The sequence below is a fragment of the Oenanthe melanoleuca genome, chromosome 2, assembly GCF_029582105.1.
Source record: "Oenanthe melanoleuca isolate GR-GAL-2019-014 chromosome 2, OMel1.0, whole genome shotgun sequence".
NCBI lineage: Eukaryota > Metazoa > Chordata > Aves > Passeriformes > Muscicapidae > Oenanthe > Oenanthe melanoleuca.
This window is the reverse complement of record NC_079335.1, coordinates 85,186,051-85,206,873: the sequence shown is the minus strand read 5'-3', so window position 1 is coordinate 85,206,873 and position 20,823 is coordinate 85,186,051. Positions and strand designations below refer to the sequence as shown.

The 20,823-nt window shown below is 52.1% G+C and overlaps 1 protein-coding gene across 1 annotated transcript; it reads left to right on the top strand.

Moving 5' to 3' along the window:
- The first annotated feature begins 5,518 nt into the window (after window positions 1-5,518).
- On the top strand, window positions 5,519-20,684 carry TFAP2A (transcription factor AP-2 alpha). Its single transcript, XM_056485640.1, is given in 8 exon segments — window positions 5,519-5,642; window positions 5,644-5,971; window positions 8,312-8,746; window positions 11,636-11,687; window positions 13,288-13,519; window positions 15,030-15,148; window positions 17,447-17,588; window positions 19,115-20,684. Coding segments are annotated over 8 exon segments (1,641 nt in total). The 5' UTR covers window positions 5,519-5,598; the 3' UTR covers window positions 19,404-20,684.
- Window positions 20,685-20,823: the final 139 nt, after the last annotated feature.

The following is a 20,823-nucleotide window of genomic DNA, read 5'->3' as shown; positions in this document are numbered from 1 at the left end:
TCTCCCGCCCCCACCCCGGGCACCCGGGCGGACAGGGCTGCTCGGGGAGCGCCGGGACCGGCACCACGGCGAAGCGGGCAGGGGTCCGGCGGCTGCGGGATGCCGGGGCACGCTCGGGAGCCTGGCGGGGGCTCGGGCGGCGGTGCCCCGGGAGCGCAGGGCCCGGGTGGGAGCGCGGCGGCGGGGGCAGCGCGCAGGCAGCGCGGAGGCAGCGCGCAGGCGCGGGCAGGGAGCACCCAGCTCTTTATGGCCAGGTGAGAGAGTCCCGGCTCAGGTAAGGGGAGGATTTACCCACAGGCGTCCCAGGCGAGTGGCTTGCCCTCGCAGTCCATGACCAGCAGGGACCTGGGGACTCGGAGCCCGCAGCCAGGATGTCTATCCTCGCCAAGATGGGGGACTGGCAGGTAAGGTGACCCTCTGCCCTGCGGGGGTTTATTGTTATTTTGGGACGGGAGGCAGGGCTGGAGCGAGAAAGGTGACGGGCCCGGAGGGAGTTGGGGGCGAGCCTGACGCTGGGGTTGGGTGTTTCGCGGCTCTCGGTGCTGGGGCTGCCCGCGGCCACTCGTGAGGCCCGGCTGCAACAGGTAGAGAGCGGTGGCCTGGGGTCGAGGGGGGCTGCTCCGCGGGTGACACGACCCCGGCAGCGTGGGCCGGCCCAGGCTGCGTGTGCTCGCCCGGCGTTCCCGTGCCCGGGGCTGGCGGCGGCCGGAGCCTTGGGGCTGCCCCCGGGACGCGGCCGGACCCACGCGGGACACGGCCCGCAGCCTCCGGCGTGACCCGCCCGAACCGGGGCCGCGCCGCGGGAGCTGGAGCCTCTCACCCCAGCCTGTCCCATGGAAAAATAGCGCTGCGGGTCCCAGCCGGCGGTAGATGCAGCGGGGGCGCCCGTGGGAAGCGCTCCCGAGGGATGAGCTGCACGGAAAAGCAGAACCCACCAGCGAAAGAGGCCAGGCGGGGAACACGCGGCCTGCAGGGGCCCGGCCGGCCCCACGGACCCCGGGAACACTCACGCACCACGGCTAACTACACGCGTGGAGTTACGGAGGCTCACGAACCGGCAGACACTTGGAAAACCCTGGAGCGCCCTGGTGCCCGTCCGCTCGGGCCGGATGAGCACAGTTTGCCGACTACTGAAATAGAAGATGCACAGTTCAGTTCGAGCACACGGGATTTTCTCAGAGAAAATGACCTTTTAAAAATTTATTCCTTCCCCAGAAGAGTCCAGTTCCAGATGGGAGCCAAGTTTCTTTTTTTGCTCCCAACTTTTCGAATCTGTCGACTAAGTATTTCCTTAGACTATTTTTTTATTCCTTTAGGTTAGCAGCAAGTAGTCTTAAAAAAAAAGAAAGAGAAAAAAAAGTGGGGGAGCGAAATAAGTAAACAAAAATTATTTAAATTACTTTCATATCTTCTAACATTTTTTATCAGGCCAGGGCGAAAAAGCGATCACAATAAGATTTTCTTTTCTTTCACTGAAATCAATTCTTGCGCAATCGTATTTACGGGTTATCTGCCTTGAGATCTCTTCCCGACTTTTCCTTGCACCCCGGCCTTCCTGGCTCCTTCTCCCCGGCGCTGCGGGGCCCCGCTGGCCGCGCCTGGCCGGAGGGGCCGGGCCGTGCGGACCCGCCTCCCGCTGCCCCGCGTGGATCTCTAGGGAAAACCGCCCCCTCCCCTCGCAACCCTGCCCTCCACGGGCCCACAGAAGGCAAAAGGGTCAGGGCTTGGCCCTCGGCAGTGCCGTGCAGCCGCAGGTGGGAGGCTGTCCCGGGTGGGAGGCTGTCCCGCCCGCCCCGGTTCAGACAGGACGGCGCTAAGGGGCGATGGGCCCCTTCGTCAACCCCCTTCCCTCTTTTTCTCATCTCCACCACCCCCCCCGGGGCATTAACTAGGCTTAATCTGCCAGCTCCATTTGAACCTCAATGGGAGTAAAAACAACAATTTACTCTCCTGCCAGTGGCAGACAAAAGCGCTGGTGAAAAAGAGCATCGGGGGTGGGAGTATGGTGGAGGAGGGGGGAAGGGGAAAAAAAAATCCGTTTAGGGGACATGGATGTGTGTGTGTGTGTGTGTGTGTGTGTGAAGGAGCAGAGCCGGGAGCCCGGGGGCTCTGCCACCCTTCCCGGAGTGGCGACACGTGGGCCGGGCCCCCGAGGGCCCGCTGCGGCTCCCCATCGGAGTGCAGGGGCCATTCGCTCCTAGAGGCAGTAAATTTTCCTCCGACGTGGAGGGCGTGGGGGGAGGGTGGCCCCGGGAGGGTCTTCCAGGCCGACAAGGCAGGTTTTGCCGTCGGCAAAAGGAAGTTTCGGTGAGCAGCAGAGCAGCCAGGTGCACAGGCAGCCATGGGGATGCCCGGCTCCTGGGGACGCCTGGGGACACGGCTAGCGCGGCGAGCTGCGCCAGCCCCACGGAGAGGGGAATGCCTCGCCCTTCGGCAAAGCGAGGGATCACCCAAAGAGCGGGGGAAAAAGGAGAAAAAAAAAAAAAAAAAAAAAAAAAAAAGAAGAAAAACGGGAAAAACTGAGCCTTTCGGTGGATGGTTCAAGGCTGGGCACCCGGGGAAATAAAAGAGGAGAAGGGTGGAGAAGCAGCCCCCCGGGAGGGTGGCCTGAGCGCTCTCTTAGCGGCACATTGTTAAGCAAACGAAGCGCTCCACCTAAGAAAGTACCAAAGTTTTATTGTGGTCATTGTTTCGTCCTTTTTTTGCTCAAGTGCTTGCAAAAGACTTTTTGGCTCCTGCTACAGTCAATTTACCGCTCGCCCACTTCTGTTTGGGAGATAACGTCGGATTTGTTCGGTGGTGTTTTTTTGAAGACTAATAGCCAACAAAGCCGAGAAGAAAAAAAATTAGTTTGCGGAGGGAAGAAGCTTTTAAAATGTCCACAAAAAAAGACCAAATCCAGAGGGCAAAAGAAGCTTCCGCAGACAATAACCTCGTTCGAGCAGGACTCGAGTCTCGTTCCTCGCTTTGCTTCCTTTAACCCCCGTGGAAAAAAAAAAAAAAAAAAAAGGAAAAAAAGGTGGATTGAGGGATAGATAAATCCCATGGGATTTTCATAGCTAGCCCCAAACTTTCCGAGGATGGGATGATAGCCTCTTTGATTTCGCTGGCAGGCAGCGGCCCGCAGGCAGACACGCAGGGCCCACTGCCCCCCCGTGAAGGGCTCGGCAGGTCGAAGAAAGCTGTTTTTGTCATTAATTTATTTCTTTTTTCTTGCTCGTGGGTCCCTTCTACCTGTGTCCATCGCTGCAGGTTGTTGTGCTGGCGAGCAATTGGGCTGTTGTTGATATGCTAATGAGGCGATTAGACTGTGGGTAAAGAGCTGGAAAAGGGAAAAGTTTCCACCATTAGAGGGAGATCTCCGAGCGCGGACGGGAGCGCTGCCGAGCCTCCGCCAGCCGCGCTCCCCACGCCGCCCGGCACCGCCACCGTAGGGAGAGGCAAGGCAGGGAGAACCAAATCCTCTCTCACGCCAATCCATGAAAATGCTTTGGAAACTAACGGATAATATCAAGTATGAGGAATGTGAGGTAAGCGCTTCTCCCGGGCCCGGGCAGAGCCCCGGCCCCGCAGCTGCAAGCGGGAGCCTTCAGCATCCCTCCGTCTCTCAATTTCGTTTAGGAAAACTTCTGCTCGGTCGTCAGGCTTCCTTGCGGTCCTGCAGCCGGAGAGGGGCTGGGGTCCTTCCCCAGGAACTTCGGGGCTTTTGGAAACACGGCTTTGTCGGAATGTATGAGGAAAGGCAAACAGGATCCAGAAGCAGCCTGGTCTATAGGTAGATCCTCCGTAGATAAGGCTCTTGTAGGATGCTACACTCATCCATATGGATGGATGGATGGATGGATGGATAGGCGGCTGGCTGAATGAATGGACAGATGAATGAATGAGAGGGCCAAGAGACAAAGGGAAGAGAATTATTCTTGCACTCTAGGTACCGAGGCATCCAAATAAATTGGCTCAGGACCGACGCTTAAATTCAGCCTTTATATCTGCGGGTGCTTTATACCGAGGTGCACAAATTTACAGGGGTCAGCAGCCTAACTGAAATCACGGGTTTGGTAGCAGTGTTTCCCCAACCTCCTAATTTTCAGGGCCACATTCTCATGGGTTTGAGACATAGTAATTTAACCGCTTGGGGGAAAAAAAAATAAAATCTATCTCATTCGGTTTTGGAGCCGTTCCGCACAGATTGTACGCGCGCATCTCTGTCTGTATGTGCATCCATATTTTTAGAAAGAGGCGAGTGTCTTTTAATCTGACAAAAAGGAGCAGAAGAGGAAAAGAAGAGCTATGCCCAAGACCCATACCTAGTCTCAAACCAACGAATACTATTGTCACCCGTTTCGAAAAGTTGACTGTGCAGTGCGTTCAAACCGCGCAATAAAAGACTCTACTTTGCAAGCGAACGCTGTTATTTGCTCGTGACCCACGCGGGAAGATCCCCTCAGCCTCGGCGGACATGCATCTCTGGGTCGAGGGGGGCACCCTCCCGTCCGAGCCTGACGCTGTTTTGGGTGATGCTGTAGTTTAGGAAAGGGACCGAGGACTCGGCAGGCTCAGCGCCGACTAAGTGATTTGGTGATCTAGTCCTGGATTTAGGAGTTTGGGATGGAGCTGTCTCCCGATGTGGGAGCTAAGCTCTGGATCCACTCATTGGCGTGTGCTTGATTTCTATGAATGAGGCGCCAGGAGTGTTGGGGTTTGTGGGTTGTGTAAGGTTTTTTAATTATTATTTTTGTTGGCTGGGTTGGGTTTTTCTGGTGTTTTGGATTTTTAAAAAAATTCTTTCAGTCCGGAAAAAAACCCACATATTCTTCAGCTGCATTTCGGGTGGAAAGCATGCCTCTTCCCCCTCCCTCCCCTCAGGACCGGTCTTCCAGTTTGCACACGTGCGAGCGTGTGGATTTCATCGCAAATGGCTTTTGTTGCCTTGCGTTAATGGGACTTAGCACCGAGGTGTTACCAAACACGGCGGGAGCACCAGCCGCTCGGCGAACCGGCCGGATTCTGGGCGTACGTGTGGGGTTGGCTCTCCGTGCTTTCCTCGGGAGCGGGGGAAAGGACACTGTTAAGAGAGGATGGAAAAGAGGGTGGCTGTACCCTGCTGGGGGTAGGGAAAGAAAAAAAAAAAAAAAAAGGAAAAAAAAAAGAAACAAAAAAAATTGATGAAATCTGGGGAAAAAAAAAAAAAAAAGGAAAAATAGCAAAAATAGACGCAAAAAAAACGGCGTGAAAGCCCGGCCAGCCGCGCTGAGCGCCCGGGGCGGCCGGAGCGCCGGGGGGTCGGGGCGGGCGGGCGGAGCGTGGGGCCGGGCGCCGGCGGCGCGGCGGCTGCGGCGGGGCAGCGGCGGCGGCGAGCGGAGCGCTGCCTGTTTTAAGGGAGTTGTTTGGGAGTTGCACAGCCAGTCCGACGGGTTGCGCCGGAGCCCCGGCTTGTCTGGGCCGGGAGAAGCGCTCCCTTGCCTTGCCTCTTTTCCCAGCTCCCGCTCCCCCCCGCGTCCCTCCCGCCCTCCTTCCCTCCCCGCCTTGCTGCCTCCTGCCTTTTTCCCCCGTCTCTTCCCGGATCCTCCGAGAGGGGGGCCTCGGGGAGCCCGGCGGATGCTCCTTGGGCTCCCCAGCCCCCCCACCCCGGGCGCCCGCTGGTCGGCGTTGGGCTCGAACCGGAGGAGGAGGAGGAGGAGGAGGAGGGCTGACACCCAGAGGGGGAGACACCCAAAAAAACTTTCCCAGCCGGTTTCCGGGACGTGGGGCACGGAGGCGAGCCGGCTCGGCGGCGCGGGGCGAGGGGAGCCCCTCGGCGGGGCGCCGTCGAGGCATGGACGGGGCGGCGGCGGCGGGCGGCCCCGCGGAGCCCACCCCGCGCAAAGGCGGCGGCGGGGCGGCCGAGGGCGGCAAGAGCCAAGCGGGCAGCGAGCAGCCGCTCTTCTCCCTCGGCTTTGAGGCCGGCTACGCGCAGCAGCCGCAGCCCGAGGTGCGCCCGCGAAGGACTGCGGGGCTGGGGACATGGGGAGGCGGCAGCCGGGGGGAAGGGAAGGGAAGCGAAGCGAAGGTGAGGAAGGAAGAGGGGGGGGATCCCGCGCCCCCTCCCCTCTCTTCTTCTGCCCGTCTCTCCCACTCCCTCCCCGCCCCCCCTCTTTCTGCACCCCCCCTCCTGGCTCCCACCCTCTCCCTCTCTCCGGATCTCTTTCTCTTTCACTTTTGCATGCCCTGCAACCTTTTAAAATGTTGCCCCTTTCCTGTGATTCGTCAGACGCAGCAGCATGTGCCCCCTCTCTCTCTCCCGCTCCCTCTCTCTCCCTTTTTGTCTCTCTCTCCCTCTCCCTCTCCCCCATCTCTGATTAGATACACTGATTCTTCATTCAATGGACGTCATTTAGAACAGGCTCTGCCTTGAGTTGCCTTCTCGCTTCACGCTCGATTTCCAGCCATTCTTCCCTTATTAAGTGTTCGTGTAATATTAATAGTCATGAATATCTGCTATTAGGAGTCTCCAGGAAGGCAGCAGATCTGTTATTAGGAGCTCAAGTGAAGCAGCAGCTAAGTCAAAGGAGAAAAAGAAAGAGTCAGAGGGAAAAAAAAGGATTAAGAAACAATCATACACACGCTTAAAAAAAAAAAAGGGGGAGAAAAAAGCGTAAAACAAACAAACAAAAAACCAAACCAAACCAAAAAAAAAAAAAAAAAAAAAAAAAAAACAGAAAGAAAGAAAAAAAGCAACCAACTTTGACTCCTCACACCGCGCCAGGATAGAGAGCTCGCCTTGGGAACAGCCGATGAAGGGCAGCAGAGATCGGTGCAAGTTCTGATGGATTATCGTGGCGCGCCCGCGGTGCAGGAGCAGCCCCGGCGCCCCGGTCCCGCCGCCCGCGCCTAGCGCCGGGTCCGGCCGCGCTCCCTCCGCGCCGCGCCCGCGGGCTCCGCCGGGGGCTGCGCGCCTCGCCGCTCCCTTTCCTCTGCCTTTTCGTTGTTTTTTCTACCTTGACTTGTAACCCCCGACTCTTCGCAGATGTTAGTGCACAGTTTTTCGGCTATGGTGAGTTGCTTCACGTTTCTCTCGGAGGGGGTTCGGTGCGCGCTGGGTGTTGCTATTGTTGTCGGCGGTGGCAGTGGGGGTTTCGCACCCAGCTTTCCGGAGAGGGCTTTTTTTTTTCCTTTCCTTCATTTTTATTAATTCGGTGGTTTACATTTTTCCCCTTCTCTCTTTATTTTTTTCTATTCTTCCCTCCCCCTCTCTCTTCTTTCTTAAATTTTTTTTTTTTTTTTTTTTTTTTAATCTGCTTCGAGAGAACGGCAAAAGGCTTTGCTTGGACCCTATCGCTTCGATTCCTTCACCTTGCCACCTGCAAACGTAGAATTTTCGCTTTCTCGTTTCCCTTTTTCGGGACCGTGGTCTTTTCCTTCCAATCCTCCTCCGTGGAGGCCATTCCTTTTGCCCCGGACGTTCATGTGGGCTCATCTGCCCGGCCCGGGGAGCCGGCAGAGCGGTGCCGGAGCGGCCGGGCTCATTTCGGTGCCGCTCGCCCGTCGGGGCGGCGGCGCTTCCCCCGGCTGCCCGCCGCATTCCTCCGCTTCCCCGCGGCCGGGCCGCCGCTGCCCGCTCCGCTCCCGAGCCGCACCATGGGGCTCGGCCGCCCATCGGGACGGCTCTCCCCGTAGGTAGGGGAGCACAGCAGTGCTTTCTCCCCGAAACATTTAAAAAACTCTTGTGGGGAGCTACCGGTTTGTTTGGAGCCTATTTCGGCGTGTCCTGGTAACAAAATGGCAGTGGGGTTGAATTTTCCAGGGTTTTCTTGGGACGCGATCGGTAATGTCAGCGACAGTATTTATCTCGTTTCCGTTTAGGGCTAGAGAAGGTTGTGGCAGAATTATCGTTTCAATAATGCTCGATTGTGAATTATTCCTTTTATTTGTGGGAAATACCTGCTCCTGAAATGCCGGGGCGCGATCTGTTTTGACTCCACGTTGTATCGCCGCAATGTTTTATTAATTATTTTAAGCTGTCCTGTTCTAATTATTGCTATTTATTGCTGTTATCATTATTGCCGTTATCATCGCTTTTTAAAAAGCGAGGCTACCTCTTAATTATTTGGGAAAGGAAATCAGAGGCAGAGAGATCTCCAGATCTGCTTTTCTCCGCCTCGGAGACGATGATTTGCCCCTCATTGCCCTATAGATGAATTTTTCAAGGCGATTTTAAGGAAAATCAGTTTGATATTATCTTTGTTTTTCTTTTCTCCTTTTCCCCTCCCCCTCCTCTACCCCTCCACCCCCGAACCCCCCCCCCCCCAGCCCCCCCCGCTCCCCACCTCAGGAGCGCCACGACAGTACCAGCAACGGGACAGCCCGGCTACCCCAGTTGGGGACCGTGGGTCAGTCTCCCTACACCAGCGCCCCACCGCTCTCCCACACCCCCAACGCCGACTTCCAGCCCCCTTACTTCCCCCCCCCTTACCAGCCCATCTACCCCCAGTCTCAGGACCCCTACTCCCACGTGAACGACCCGTACAGCCTCAACCCCCTGCATGCCCAGCCACAGCCCCAGCACCCAGGATGGCCGGGACAGAGGCAGAGCCAGGAGACGGGGCTGCTCCACACGCACCGGGGTTTGCCCCACCAGCTCTCGGGGCTGGACCCACGCAGGGACTACCGGCGGCACGACGACCTGCTGCACGCCCCGCACGGGCTGGGCTCGGGGCTGGCCGACCTGCCCCTCCACTCCATCCCCCACGCCATCGAGGACGTGCCGGTAAGCCAAGGGGCCGCCCCGGGGCCCGCTCGTCCCTCCTAGCGCGGGAGCTGCACGTCGGGGGGAGAGGGGGGAGCGAGGGGAACACCACCCACCCCCCCAAAAAAAAAAAAAAAAAAAAAAAAAAGGAGAGGAAGGGAAGAAGAGAACTCCCCCTGGTCCCTCAGGGAAAAGCGAAGCCCCCACCTAGAACAAAAGGTTCTCGCAGCTCGTCCCTGCGCGATGCCTCCCCGCTAACTTGCCCACTAAAATATAAATAAATCAAATTACTGTCATCGTTAACAATATCTTTCCTTCTCAATGACAATAAGCTGTTACGATTGGAAGAATATATAATATCACCACAGGGCCGTGCATTTGGGGATTTCTTACTGCCTTGGGAAAGACACGAGTCTGAAATGCCTGTGAGGACATTTAACGAGATCTCACAAATGTAGAGGGGGGGTAGGGGGGAAGTGGGTGAAAGTGGCCTAAGAAGAAAAATTGGTTTCCCATGATTACAGGATTGGCATATGGGATAACCACATACAAAGTTATAAGAGGGTATGGGAGATCCTCTTCTCTAAAGGAATTAATTGACAAATCAGGGAAGGGCTATACTAAAATGCTGCCGCCTTCTTTTAGTAGCGGTGCAAAGGGATGACCTCATAAATCATTACCTATAGGTTATCGAATTCGAGTCAGACCTGCTACACCCTATATTAAATTAAATGTTGGGAGCCTATTGGAGGCTGCATTATTTGGGGGACCTAATTCTGTTATCGATGAGTACAGACTTTAAAAATGATTTCTAATTAAGCATGACATTAATGCACAGGCTACTTACAAAGCAAGCCAGGGCTATTGTTCAGTTAGGAAAGTGGCCTTATGCAACGTGATAGGTGGTGATCAAAGTTCATCTTTCTGGGTTTCTCCCCGAAAATGGAATTAGAACATGGCAATAAATTTATTAAAGCCCACAGAGCTCATGCTGAGGGACTGAAGCTGCTCGACTTGCAGGAGGAAAGAGGAGGAGAGAACTGTGGTATCTGGATGTGATTTCTGCTGAAATGCCATCCCAAATTACAGGATCAAATATTACAACAATATATTCGCTGACAGTTTAATGAGTACAGTTTCGTGTTGCAAGGATAATGTTCAGATGAACTTACCTATTTTTGGGGGTCATTTTGAAATCTTTTGTAAATTATACTCGGAGAAAATAGTGAATTTATTACAGCCCTCATCTGGCTAAATTAGCCACAGAAAATTGCTGGTTGTGTTTAGCAGTTTTGCAATAAACGCATACGTTTTCCAAAGTGGAGGATTTAGTAACCAATTTGGATCCATTAAAAGCAGGTCGACTCTTTAAACTTGATATAAAATAACATGGAGGCAATCGTAAGAATAAACTAATTTGTTGACTGCAAGCCCCTGATTGCTGTAGGAAGAACATGACCTAAAATGTTCTCTTGAATTCTCCCTCCTCAGTTGTGCTCCATGGCAGTGGGCTGATTCGGGAAGCCTCCTCTGCAGATCTATGAATTAATAGCACTGCTATACTTCGTGAAAACCAAATGCCATCTGGTTTAAATCCTTGAGCCAGCCTAGCCGTTTTTTTTTCCTCTATAAGAATCAGCAGGCTTCATGTAGGAGAGTATAAAATAATAGGGTGCATCTTTTAGGTGTATTTTATCTAGTTAAAAAATAAAACAAATCCCTTAGAGAAACCTGAATTGGGAGGGTAATTTTTGAATTTTTGCTTTGCTGTAACAGTTAACCTTTAATAAAAACGACTGCTAAATATTTAAGAAAGTCAAGTAGACGGTGAAAATTATTTAATCATAAATATCTCAGTGGGATTTTAAACTTAACAGTCCTCCCTGTATGGAATATGTGTAGAAATAACACAAATAAAAGTATTATGCCACACTACATTTACTTTATGGGTTTAGGGTGCATGCATAAAGGGATCATATTTCCCCATATAGTTAAAACACAAGAACTGCAGCAGTAGTCATTTCTGAACATTTCTCAATTTAATTATACTTAAATCCAGAAGCACTTTAGGCAAGTTACAAATGAGAGCATTGAGTATAATAAAACCTGTAATAAAGCAACTTAGTACCATCCACCCGGAATCATTGAGATCAGGCACAATTAACAGGAGCATAAATCCAAGACAGAATGGAAAATGTTAGAATCAGTATTATTGTTGGACAAAGACTAGAGAAGGAAGTAATAGTTTTTTAAATGGTAATGCCTGGGTTTTGTAACGATTGCGAAATCTTCTATCTCAGCAGCACTGGTGTTAATTTGTAAACACAGCCAGACATTATATTGCCTGTCAGTTTTTGGAATTAGAAAACATGATTTCATTTGACTTTCTAATCACGTCGTGGCTCCGCCGCGCGAACCCCAGCTGTAGCCGCGGCCGCGGAACCTGCGAGGGACAATAGTGGGGAGCCCGGGTTCCGTGGCCCCCGCCCCGCGCTCCTTTGTGCTTTCCCTCCCGCGGGCGCGGAGCGGGCGCAGCGGCGGGGAAGGGCTGGGCAGGGCCGGGGCCGCTTCCCGGGGAGGAGGGAAGGGACAGGAGCAGGGAGCCCGCAGAGGCTTCAGGCCGCTCGGGCCCCCGGGGTGTGTGAGTGATTTATTTAGTTTTTTTCTTGGGGATCGGGGGAAGAGCTGGGAGGGATGCAGGACTATTCTTGATAAAGGAAATCCCCACCCCAAGTCTCCTTCCTCCCTTCTCCCTCCTCCTTTCCATGCAGGACCCGTTGTTTCCCTTCCCACACCGTGCCCAAGAATGGGGGGGACGCAAAACTTCTCCTGCACCCCATCCCACCTCGACCCTCCCTGCCTTTTGTTGTGGCTGTACACTGACATCCCTGCCTGTTCCTTTTGTTGCAGCACGTAGAAGACCCCGGTATTAACATCCCAGATCAAACTGTAATTAAGAAAGGTAAGCTGTTTCCTTGTGCATACCAAACATGTCGTCACAGGCTGGGGACTGTTCGCAGGGAGGACTTACCCGGCCTCCCCCTCTCCCCTCCAGCCCCCGGCCCTGGCTCCTTCCTCTGGCATGTACTGTTGGCCGAAAGGTTGGAAGAAAAGAAAAACGGGCGATGTGAGTTGAAATCCGCCCTCTTAAATGGCCACGTTTGTCGGGTATTTTAATTATTATTGTCGTTAACGAGGAAAAATGTTAGCAGATGATCTAGAAAATCCGGGCCGGTCTTTTAGTGCATTAGTGTACAATTGGGTTTCATGGTTTGTCCCATGCATCTGGCTGAGCAGAGAGAGCTTGAATCGTTGTTGGTAAACGGGGCTGTGAAAGTGAAATCGTTGTTCCCCCTCCTTCGGGTTTTCTTATTGAAATCTCGCCGGTGATGAGGTGGACTGGTGGAGAGCAAGGGGCGAGTTTCTGGAAACTGGTGTCTGTCGGTGGATAGGGTGCTTTGGTTTTCGTTGGCTTTGTGCGCTTGCTTCACTTGGAATTGGATTGCTTGGAAGCTGGTACCCAAATCATGCATAATATTTATTGCAAATTTTCACTCGATTTTAATTTCCCGTCGTTCTTCGGACAACCGAAGGACTGGGAAAGGCGGCACAGGGCATTTTGCAAAGCAGGTTCTCGGTGGAAAGTGATGGGTTTTGTGTTCGGATGCTGTGCAGTGAGACGCTGCTGGAGTAAAACTGGCAGGGTGGAAGGCGCAGCTAGCTCCTGCCTGCTCTGAGGGGTGCGATGGCTGCGTGGCCGCCTGGAATTTGGGTACCCAGGCCACCACAGGAGAGAGGTGCTGAGCAGAGGCACTCTCCTCTCTAACCCTAATCGCTGTACAGCCAGCGAACCTGAAGTTTCATGCCCCCCCACCCCCCGCCTGTAAAGCCTTTGTCACGTCAAATTAGATGTGCAAGGGATAAATCTTAAGAGATGCTCTTTCCAAGTCGACATGATAATTGGCTCTTTTATTAGTAATCTCAAGAGTTCGTTTAACTCCTGTTGTATCTATTAGCCTTCCCAGAGCTATTAATGTCACAAGTGATCTATCCAAAACGCAGAGAGCCCCCCGCTTGGTTGGGCTGCGCCCGAGCGGGCTAAGGCAGAGGAGAAAGGGAAGGCGGCCGGGACCCGCGGCACCGAGAGCGGAGCGGCTCGGCCCGGCACCTCCCCGCCGGCCAGGGACCGAGATGCGCTTTGGGGAGCCGCTTCTCCGCCGCGTTACGGGTTTGCCACGCCTCAACCTGCGCGCTGCCCCGGGGTTGCCGCTGCCCGGGCACTGCCCGCCCGACGCGGCGGTCCCGACGCGCGGCTCCCGGCGGCCTCGGCGGCCGGCAGGGGCTGCGGGGGCTCTGCGGGCTCTTTTCGATTTCTCCGCTGCGATGTCCGGCTCTGTCCCCGCGCCTCCCGGCGAGCGAGGGGAGGGGTGTCCCCGCCGCGTCCCCGCTGCCCGCGGGCGGCGCGGGGCCGGGGCCGGCCGCAGCGAGCAGCGTGCTTCCCCTCCCTCCCCGGCTCCCCGCCCGCTCCGCACCCTCACCTCCCTGCTCCTCCCTCCCTGCAGGCCCCGTGTCCCTCTCCAAGTCTAACAACAACGCCGTCTCCTCCATCCCCATCAACAAGGACGCGCTCTTCGGCGGGGTGGTGAACCCCAACGAGGTCTTCTGCTCGGTGCCGGGCCGCCTCTCGCTGCTCAGCTCCACCTCCAAGTACAAGGTCACGGTGGCGGAAGTGCAGAGACGCCTGTCGCCGCCCGAGTGCCTCAACGCCTCCCTGCTGGGCGGAGTGCTCCGGAGGTGAGGGGCGGGGGGACGCGGGAGGCGGGATGCCGGGCCGCGCCGTGCGGGAGGCAGGCGGGGAAGGAGGGATGGAGGCAGGGAAGGAAGGAGGAGGACGAGCGCCCACGCGGGGCGGCGGCGCGGGGGGAGTGCGGCGGCCGCCGCTAGGGGGCGGGGCGCGCACGGCCGGCGGGGCAGGCGGCGGGAGGGGGCCCGGCCGTGTCGCCATGGCAACCGCGGCCTTGCCGTGGGGTCCCTGCGTGTCCCTGGCTTTCCTATGGCCGTGGGGTTCCTGTGTGTCCCTGGCTTTCCATGGCCGTGGGGTTCCATGTGTGTCCCTGCCCCTCCATGGCCGTGGCGTTCCTGCGTGTCCCTGCTCCTCCATGGCCGTGGAGTTCCATGTGTGTCCCTGCCCCTCCATGGCCGTGGCATTCCTGTGTGTCCCTGCCCCTCCATGGCGATGGGGTCCCTGCGTGTCCCTGCCCCTCCATGGCTGTGGCGTTCCTGCGTGTCCCTGCCCCTCCATGGCAGTGGGGTCCCTGCCTGTTCCTGCCTTTCCTATGGCCGTGGGGTTCCTGTGTGTCCCTGGCTTTCCTATGGCCGTGGGGTTCCTGTGTGTCCCTGCCCCTCCATGGCCGTGGCGTTCCTGTGTCCCTGCCCCTCCTGGGGCAGTGGGGTCCCTGCATGTCCCTGCCCCTCCATGGCTGTGGGGTCCCTGCCTGTTCCTGCCTTTCCTATAGCTGTGGGGTTCCTGTGTGTCCCTGCCCCTCCATGGTGTGGGGTCCCTGTGTGTCCCTGCCTTTCCTATGGCTGTGGAGACCCCTGCATGTCCCTGCCCCTCCATGGCCATGGAGTTCCATGTGTGTCCCTGCTCCTCCATGGCCATGGGGTTCCCTGTATGTCCTGCCCCTCCTGTGGCCGTGAACACCCCTACAGCACATAAACACACACACACACCCCCCCCTGCCAGGACCAGCACCCTGCCATAGTCTCCCACCCCATGGCCTCAGGCAATTAGGCAGTGCCCGGACAGGGAATAACATCCAGGGTTAATTGAGGCAGCTCCCATCTCTGCAGCCCCGCTTAGCCCAGCCCTGCTGCGAAGGCACAGATGGGCCATGTAGAGTTTGGTGTGAGGGTGGTGATGCACTGGGGCTGCCGGCCCTGCGGATCGGCCTCCTCCTGTCACGCCTGGGGAGAAGCTGCTCTGTGTCCATGGCACCTTGGGAGCTCAGGGAGACACCTCAAGGCTCCATATCAGCTCTGGGGCTGATCTAGACCTTAGTGAGGGCTGCTGCTCTCTAGACGTGGAAACATCCAAAGCACCGTCACTATATCCGGGATTCAGCTTTCAGCAACAGTTGGTCTTGAGCTTCCCACAGCCATGTATCCATCCCATCCCTTGTGCTTAAACCCTTTATTCCCCTCCCGGGGAAAGGATGTGTTGGGGGCATGTGTGGGTGGGAGCCAAAGTAGGGACAGGTGTTCCCCCAAGCTCCATTCCTAAATGCCTTTCTGTGTGGAACAGGGCAAAGTCGAAAAACGGAGGGAGATCTCTGAGGGAGAAACTGGACAAAATAGGATTAAACCTGCCGGCCGGGAGGCGTAAAGCTGCTAACGTTACCTTGCTCACATCACTCGTGGAGGGTAAGTGACTCAAAGAGCTGGGAGGGCTCGTTTGGAAAATGTGCCTGTTGCTTTTGCCAAATGGGAGAAGACTTGCTGTTGGGTCGTTCGTGGTTTCTTTCTCCTCTCCCAGAGTCAGTGCTGCTCATTGGCATTTGGAAGGGTGTTGTTTTCTATGTCTTAAAAAAAGATTGGGTTAATTGTGTGCCTTTGCTTTTTGTTATAACCTGAAACGGGTCTGTGCGAGTCCTGCAGACTCAGCAAAGCGTTCTGTTATTTATTTGCTTTTAAGTTTCCGAGCTAGATGTTTTCAGGGCCCCATCTTGCTCACTCATTCAAATGAGTAATCCCTCTGTGGAGTAAGCAGATCTCATTGGGAGCAGCACGGGAAGGATCCCTGTGAAGGGGCATTGTGGGCTTAGCCCCATAAGAGATCCATAAGTATCGAGTTGGAAGTTACGGGCAGCAGAGCCTCTAATACTTCACTGCTGTTCTTCTGCCACAGGTGGACAACTGAGCAATTTTAAATGTCAGAAACTCCAGCTACTTTAAGTCTGTTCTCCCTCCCAGCCTGCAGCCTAGTAAATCATTTAACTTTTCTGACATCTGCATTTGAGAAATGCGTGACCATTACTTCCTGAATTAATTTGGGAATCCTTGACCTCAGCCATGAATTAATGGTGTCCTGAAAGCCTCAAAGTTGCACCACTGCCAGCCCCCACTCCCTTTTGGTTCTCATTTTCAGAACACATGTTCCTTTGGCTGTATCATTCTCCTCTGCTTTGCTTTGGCCAAAAAAGGTGCAACTTGCTTTTAATGCTTTGGGATGTCCTATGCGGTCTGAACGGGGAAGCTGAAGACTTCAGAGTCATTCAGTTTTGAAGCAGTGGCTGTGTCATGCTGGCTGACACGAAGTATGTCTGAGGCCTGCAAATAGACCCCTCTCCTTTGCCCTTACTTATGAGTTTGGCTGCGTTTTTAAGACTGGTTCAGTTTGTAAAGTGCTTTTAAACTCAGCCTGAGGTGTCCAGGTTCAGCTTGAGTTTGGTTGTGCAGGCAGGAATTTGTTTTGTTGTCGCTTCACATTCTGTAAGAAATGTTTCATGTTCAAAGAGAGGGGGAAGAAGCGCTGTGCGATGATGCCAGGCGTCATTTTTTAAAACATCAGGATTAGTGAATGAACTGTATTTATACTGCGTGAAAATTACCGTGTCTTGGTGTTTCTGAAAAGGCTTTGCAATTGCATTGACACGCTGTGGTAAAAAAATCACGAGGGGAAAACTTGTAAAAAGTCTAGATTTGGTAGATGCTTAACATTATTTGTGATGTTAATGAATATGGAGAAGGTTTTATGGTAATCCATTGTTCTGTTTGGCTTTCACGTACAATGGCTTTGAAATGGATGGTTTTTAAAGAAAACAAAACCAGAGGCCTGATCTTCAGATAACTTAGTGATGGTGGCTAATTTTGGGGAGATGGTAGTGTAAACATTGCTGGGGCTTTGAGTCCCGTAGCGATGAGGCAGTTTCTAGAGTACTGTTATTGTTTATGATCCGCTCCATTTTATGGAAACAAGCTCACTGGACTGAGGCTTTGAAGCTCTAATTGGCGCATGCGTTCTTCCGGAGCTAGAGCTAATGGCAGGAAGCCCTGCAGTAAAAACCAACTGGTTCAGGAAATTAAAACCAAAGATTTGAAAATCAACAAAACAGACAGACTCGGTGGAATGACCCTAAAATTCTCATGGTTAATTGTTTGGGGGTGAACATATAATTATATGCGATCAAGTTAAATTTTAAACACTTAGCTGTTTAATGCATTTTATTTAGAAGAGCTCTAGGAGTAATTATGATCAATATTAATCATTGGTGCATTGCAAAAGAATATAGAGATGTGGCTGAGGCAAACACATTTTCAGAGTAAATAGCTGTGAATAAAATGTACATAAATGGCTCTATAGGTATGGAGATGTAAATCGAAGCACACATTCTAGGTGGATGGAGCCTGTCTGTCTTAAAGTATCTCTTAGTCAATGTGAACTTTTAAAAATTCTTATGCGAGATTTCACTCGTAACAATTGTTATGAAAATACTCATTTGCATTACCTTCAACTGGAACAAAGGAAATGGCAAGATAAGATGTAATTAGCATTTCTGGCCCTAACTTTTTCAAAGAGAAAATGTCCAAGCTTTTGAGAAGAAAAGCCCAAGTAGACTGTAGTGGTTTTTTGGAGTTTTTTTCAAATGGATTTTTGCCTCTGTGCGATGTGTACTGATGAGCTGTGTTTCTTTCCATCCCCACCCGTGCCTCCCTATTCAGGAGAAGCAGTACATCTAGCTAGAGATTTTGGGTACGTTTGTGAGACAGAATTTCCTGCCAAAGCAGTAGCTGAATTTCTCAACCGACAACATTCCGATCCAAACGAGCAAGTCACAAGAAAAAACATGCTTCTAGCTACAAAGTAAGACATTTAACTTTCTGGCATGTTGCTTAGAAATAAGGGAGGGGGACAAACTCGAGTTTGGGGCTTTTATTCGTGAAGATATTTGTTTGCTGCATTACCAGTGGCTGATGGCTTTGTAAGTTGTGAGGGTGTGTGTTGGCCCTCCTGGTACAGAAGAACTCTACAGACCACCTTGGTTTCCAAATCAGTTTGCACAGATAGAATGTGAATTGTGCAAATTGAGAGTGGATGTTTAGTTAAAGAAAAAGCAGTAATTCTGCAAAGAAAAACATTTTCTGGGCCTATTCACTTAGCTTATCAATTTAAGTAGGAGGGGAAGGCTTCCCATTGACAGTAAAATAAAACTGGCACATTAAACTGATTTCAGTTCATTAAAATCGGCAATGGTTCTTCCTGCCTGAGCAGCTCTGTTACTTAGCAAATACAGGGATATTAAAAATATATTTTAAATGACAATCTGTGTGCAGTTAAAATGCTAGCGTAGTTTATTGTTGGTGGGGCTGCCTAGACTTCCAGGTGGTGCGTGAAAAGAGAATGATAGTTTTGGTGTGTTTGCTGGAAATTAAAAGGGTTGTTCAGTAGCCCTTAATTACCAGTGGAGGTGTCACCAAAGGGCACAGTGCCAGAGGACACAAGCACGAGATGGGAGCTGCTTTATGGCTGGAAGACATTAATGTGGGTTTTAGAATGCAAACTGTTTCAACACGCCTCTGAGCTCTCTTGCTGTAAGGTGTGTTATTTCTCCAACCATTTGTGCAATGAGTGGGTGCTATAACCTATCTTCTGCACCATGCCCTCATATCCTCCCTTCTCACCTCCCTGGAAGGAAATTTCCAGGCGCTGGTTAGCGTCAGCCTTCCCCTCTGTGGAAAGGTCCCTTTGGATTTGGAGTTAGAGATTTACATATATAAATGTTTCAGAATACCCTAATTTAAATCCTCAGTTGCCCGCTCTGCCCTCTCTCATTCTTCCTGACACACAGGTGTGTGTTTCAGCCTTGTGAAGGAACAGGCCCATATCTCTCTCTGGATCCCCCTAAAAAAGGAGTCTTCTAAGATATGGATTAAATCCCTTAGCCTATACCTTTGGATATCACAGCCGGTCTATTAAGCCTGCTCAGAACTTTAAACTGTGCTTGTGCTCCAAACCCCAGCTGGGTTTGTGGAGAGCATTGGGGGCTGAGATGCAGAGAGCAGTGGGGCAAGAGGCATGTGTCTCCTTGTCCTGTGTGTGGGATGGGGCTGGGGTGTGATGTGTGATGTGCTGTCGTGTGTGCATGCAAGGTGAAGGGAAGAGGGTTGTGTGTTCTGGGGAAGTGTGAGAATTAGGGGAAGGGATGCATAGAGAGGAGAGAGAAGGGAGAGAGTGTGTGCGCTCAGGAGCCCCTTGATCCCGGGGCTTGTGTAATCTAGCAGGGAGAATGCATGGGCTTTGCTGCCGCCAGTGATGGTTCATTTCTCTCCCTCTCTCTTCTTCCCTCCCTCCCTTCCTCCCTCTGTGTCTCTGCTCCATTTGTGCTACAGACAGATCTGTAAAGAGTTCACCGACCTGCTGGCTCAGGACCGATCTCCCCTGGGGAACTCGCGGCCCAACCCCATTTTGGAGCCGGGCATCCAGAGCTGCCTGACCCACTTCAACCTCATCTCGCACGGCTTTGGGAGCCCGGCGGTGTGCGCTGCCGTCACCGCCCTGCAGAACTATCTCACCGAGGCGCTCAAGGCCATGGACAAAATGTACCTCAGCAACAACCCCAACAGCCACACAGACAACAGCACCAAAAGCGGCGACAAAGAGGAGAAGCACCGAAAGTGAGGATCCCCCCCACACACACACTCCTCTCCCTTCCCCCTCACAGCCCATCGATCCATTCATCTCCCTCCTCCCTCTCCCCGGCACCCAGCACCCCAGGCTACAGCAACAGAATGAGCGTCCTTCTGCCAGTCCTGTTCTCTGACTCTGCAGGACTGCTCTGCCCTCTCTCCACACCCCTTCCCAGCATCCACATTTCCATTTGCTCCTGCTTAAATTCCCCTCCTCTTCCCATTGCCACCATCGTTTTACCCCAGTTTGGAGCCTAAGAGAACAGAACAGGGGGACGGAGCCAGCAAAGAAAAAAGTTCTGTCTTGAGTTTGTGAACTTTTTTTTTAAATAAAACAAAAGGAGGAAAAAAAAAATCAACAAAAAAATAAAACAAAAAAGAAAAGGACTTTTTTTTCTAAAAATATATTAAAAAAATTAAAAAAAAAACAAACAAAAAGAAATAAATAATACTTAAAAATTCTATGAGCTTCACCGGACTGAATCACCACCTTCCCTTACATAAACTTCAGTTAAGATTGTAGCCATACTAAAAATGAAAAAAAAGAAGTGAAAAAGTACAACAGCAACAGGAGACATACAAAAGGCAAAAAGGACTGATGACATTTTATCAGTATTGTGAATAAACTTGAACACAAAACACAAGCAGTTCCATGTCATATCTTCAGTTGTAGAACTTTTTCCTGTCCAAGGTAAAGCGACCAACTTGAACTTTCTATTGCAACACGATTCACGGTTATTATATAAGGGAATCAGTGTTCATGTATGTATATATTTATTTATGTGTAATTTAATGGGAATTGTAAATATGGTGAGTCTGTTTTAAGCCTTTTTTTATTTATCTGGTGATCTCGTTTACCTCTTGTTTAGTGGGTTTTAAATCTTCCCCTCTTAGTTCATCATGTGGTTCATGGTACTTATTTAGATATCAGAGGTTTTTTGGGGGTTTTTCTCTGGGATTCATCATTTTTAGCCCTGTTGTAGCATGTTAAAAGCGACAATGAAGCAGCTGAACAAATAAAAAACCATTAATTTTTATATATAATTAGTATGACATTTAGTTTCTCATTGAAGATAAAATAAAGTGATGTTGGACCCTGGCAAGGTTTTTAAACATGTTAGTGGTTTTACAACCCTTATGTGTTGTGGAAAATGAAAAAAGTTATTTTCATCCACTGTCCTTCTCCCGAAAGCACCAACAGAGCAATAAATTAATATTGTCTTTTAAAACAAGATTTAGCTTTACTTTCCTTCCCCCCCTTTTTTTTTCCCCTTTCTTTCTCCCTTTCTTTTGTTTTTATTTTTTCCTTTTTTCTCTTTTTTCTCTTTTTTTTTTTTTTTTTTTTTCCCAAAGAACTTCAAACATTTGGGACCACCTGGTATCCTGTATTTCCACTGGCCATATTGGAAGCA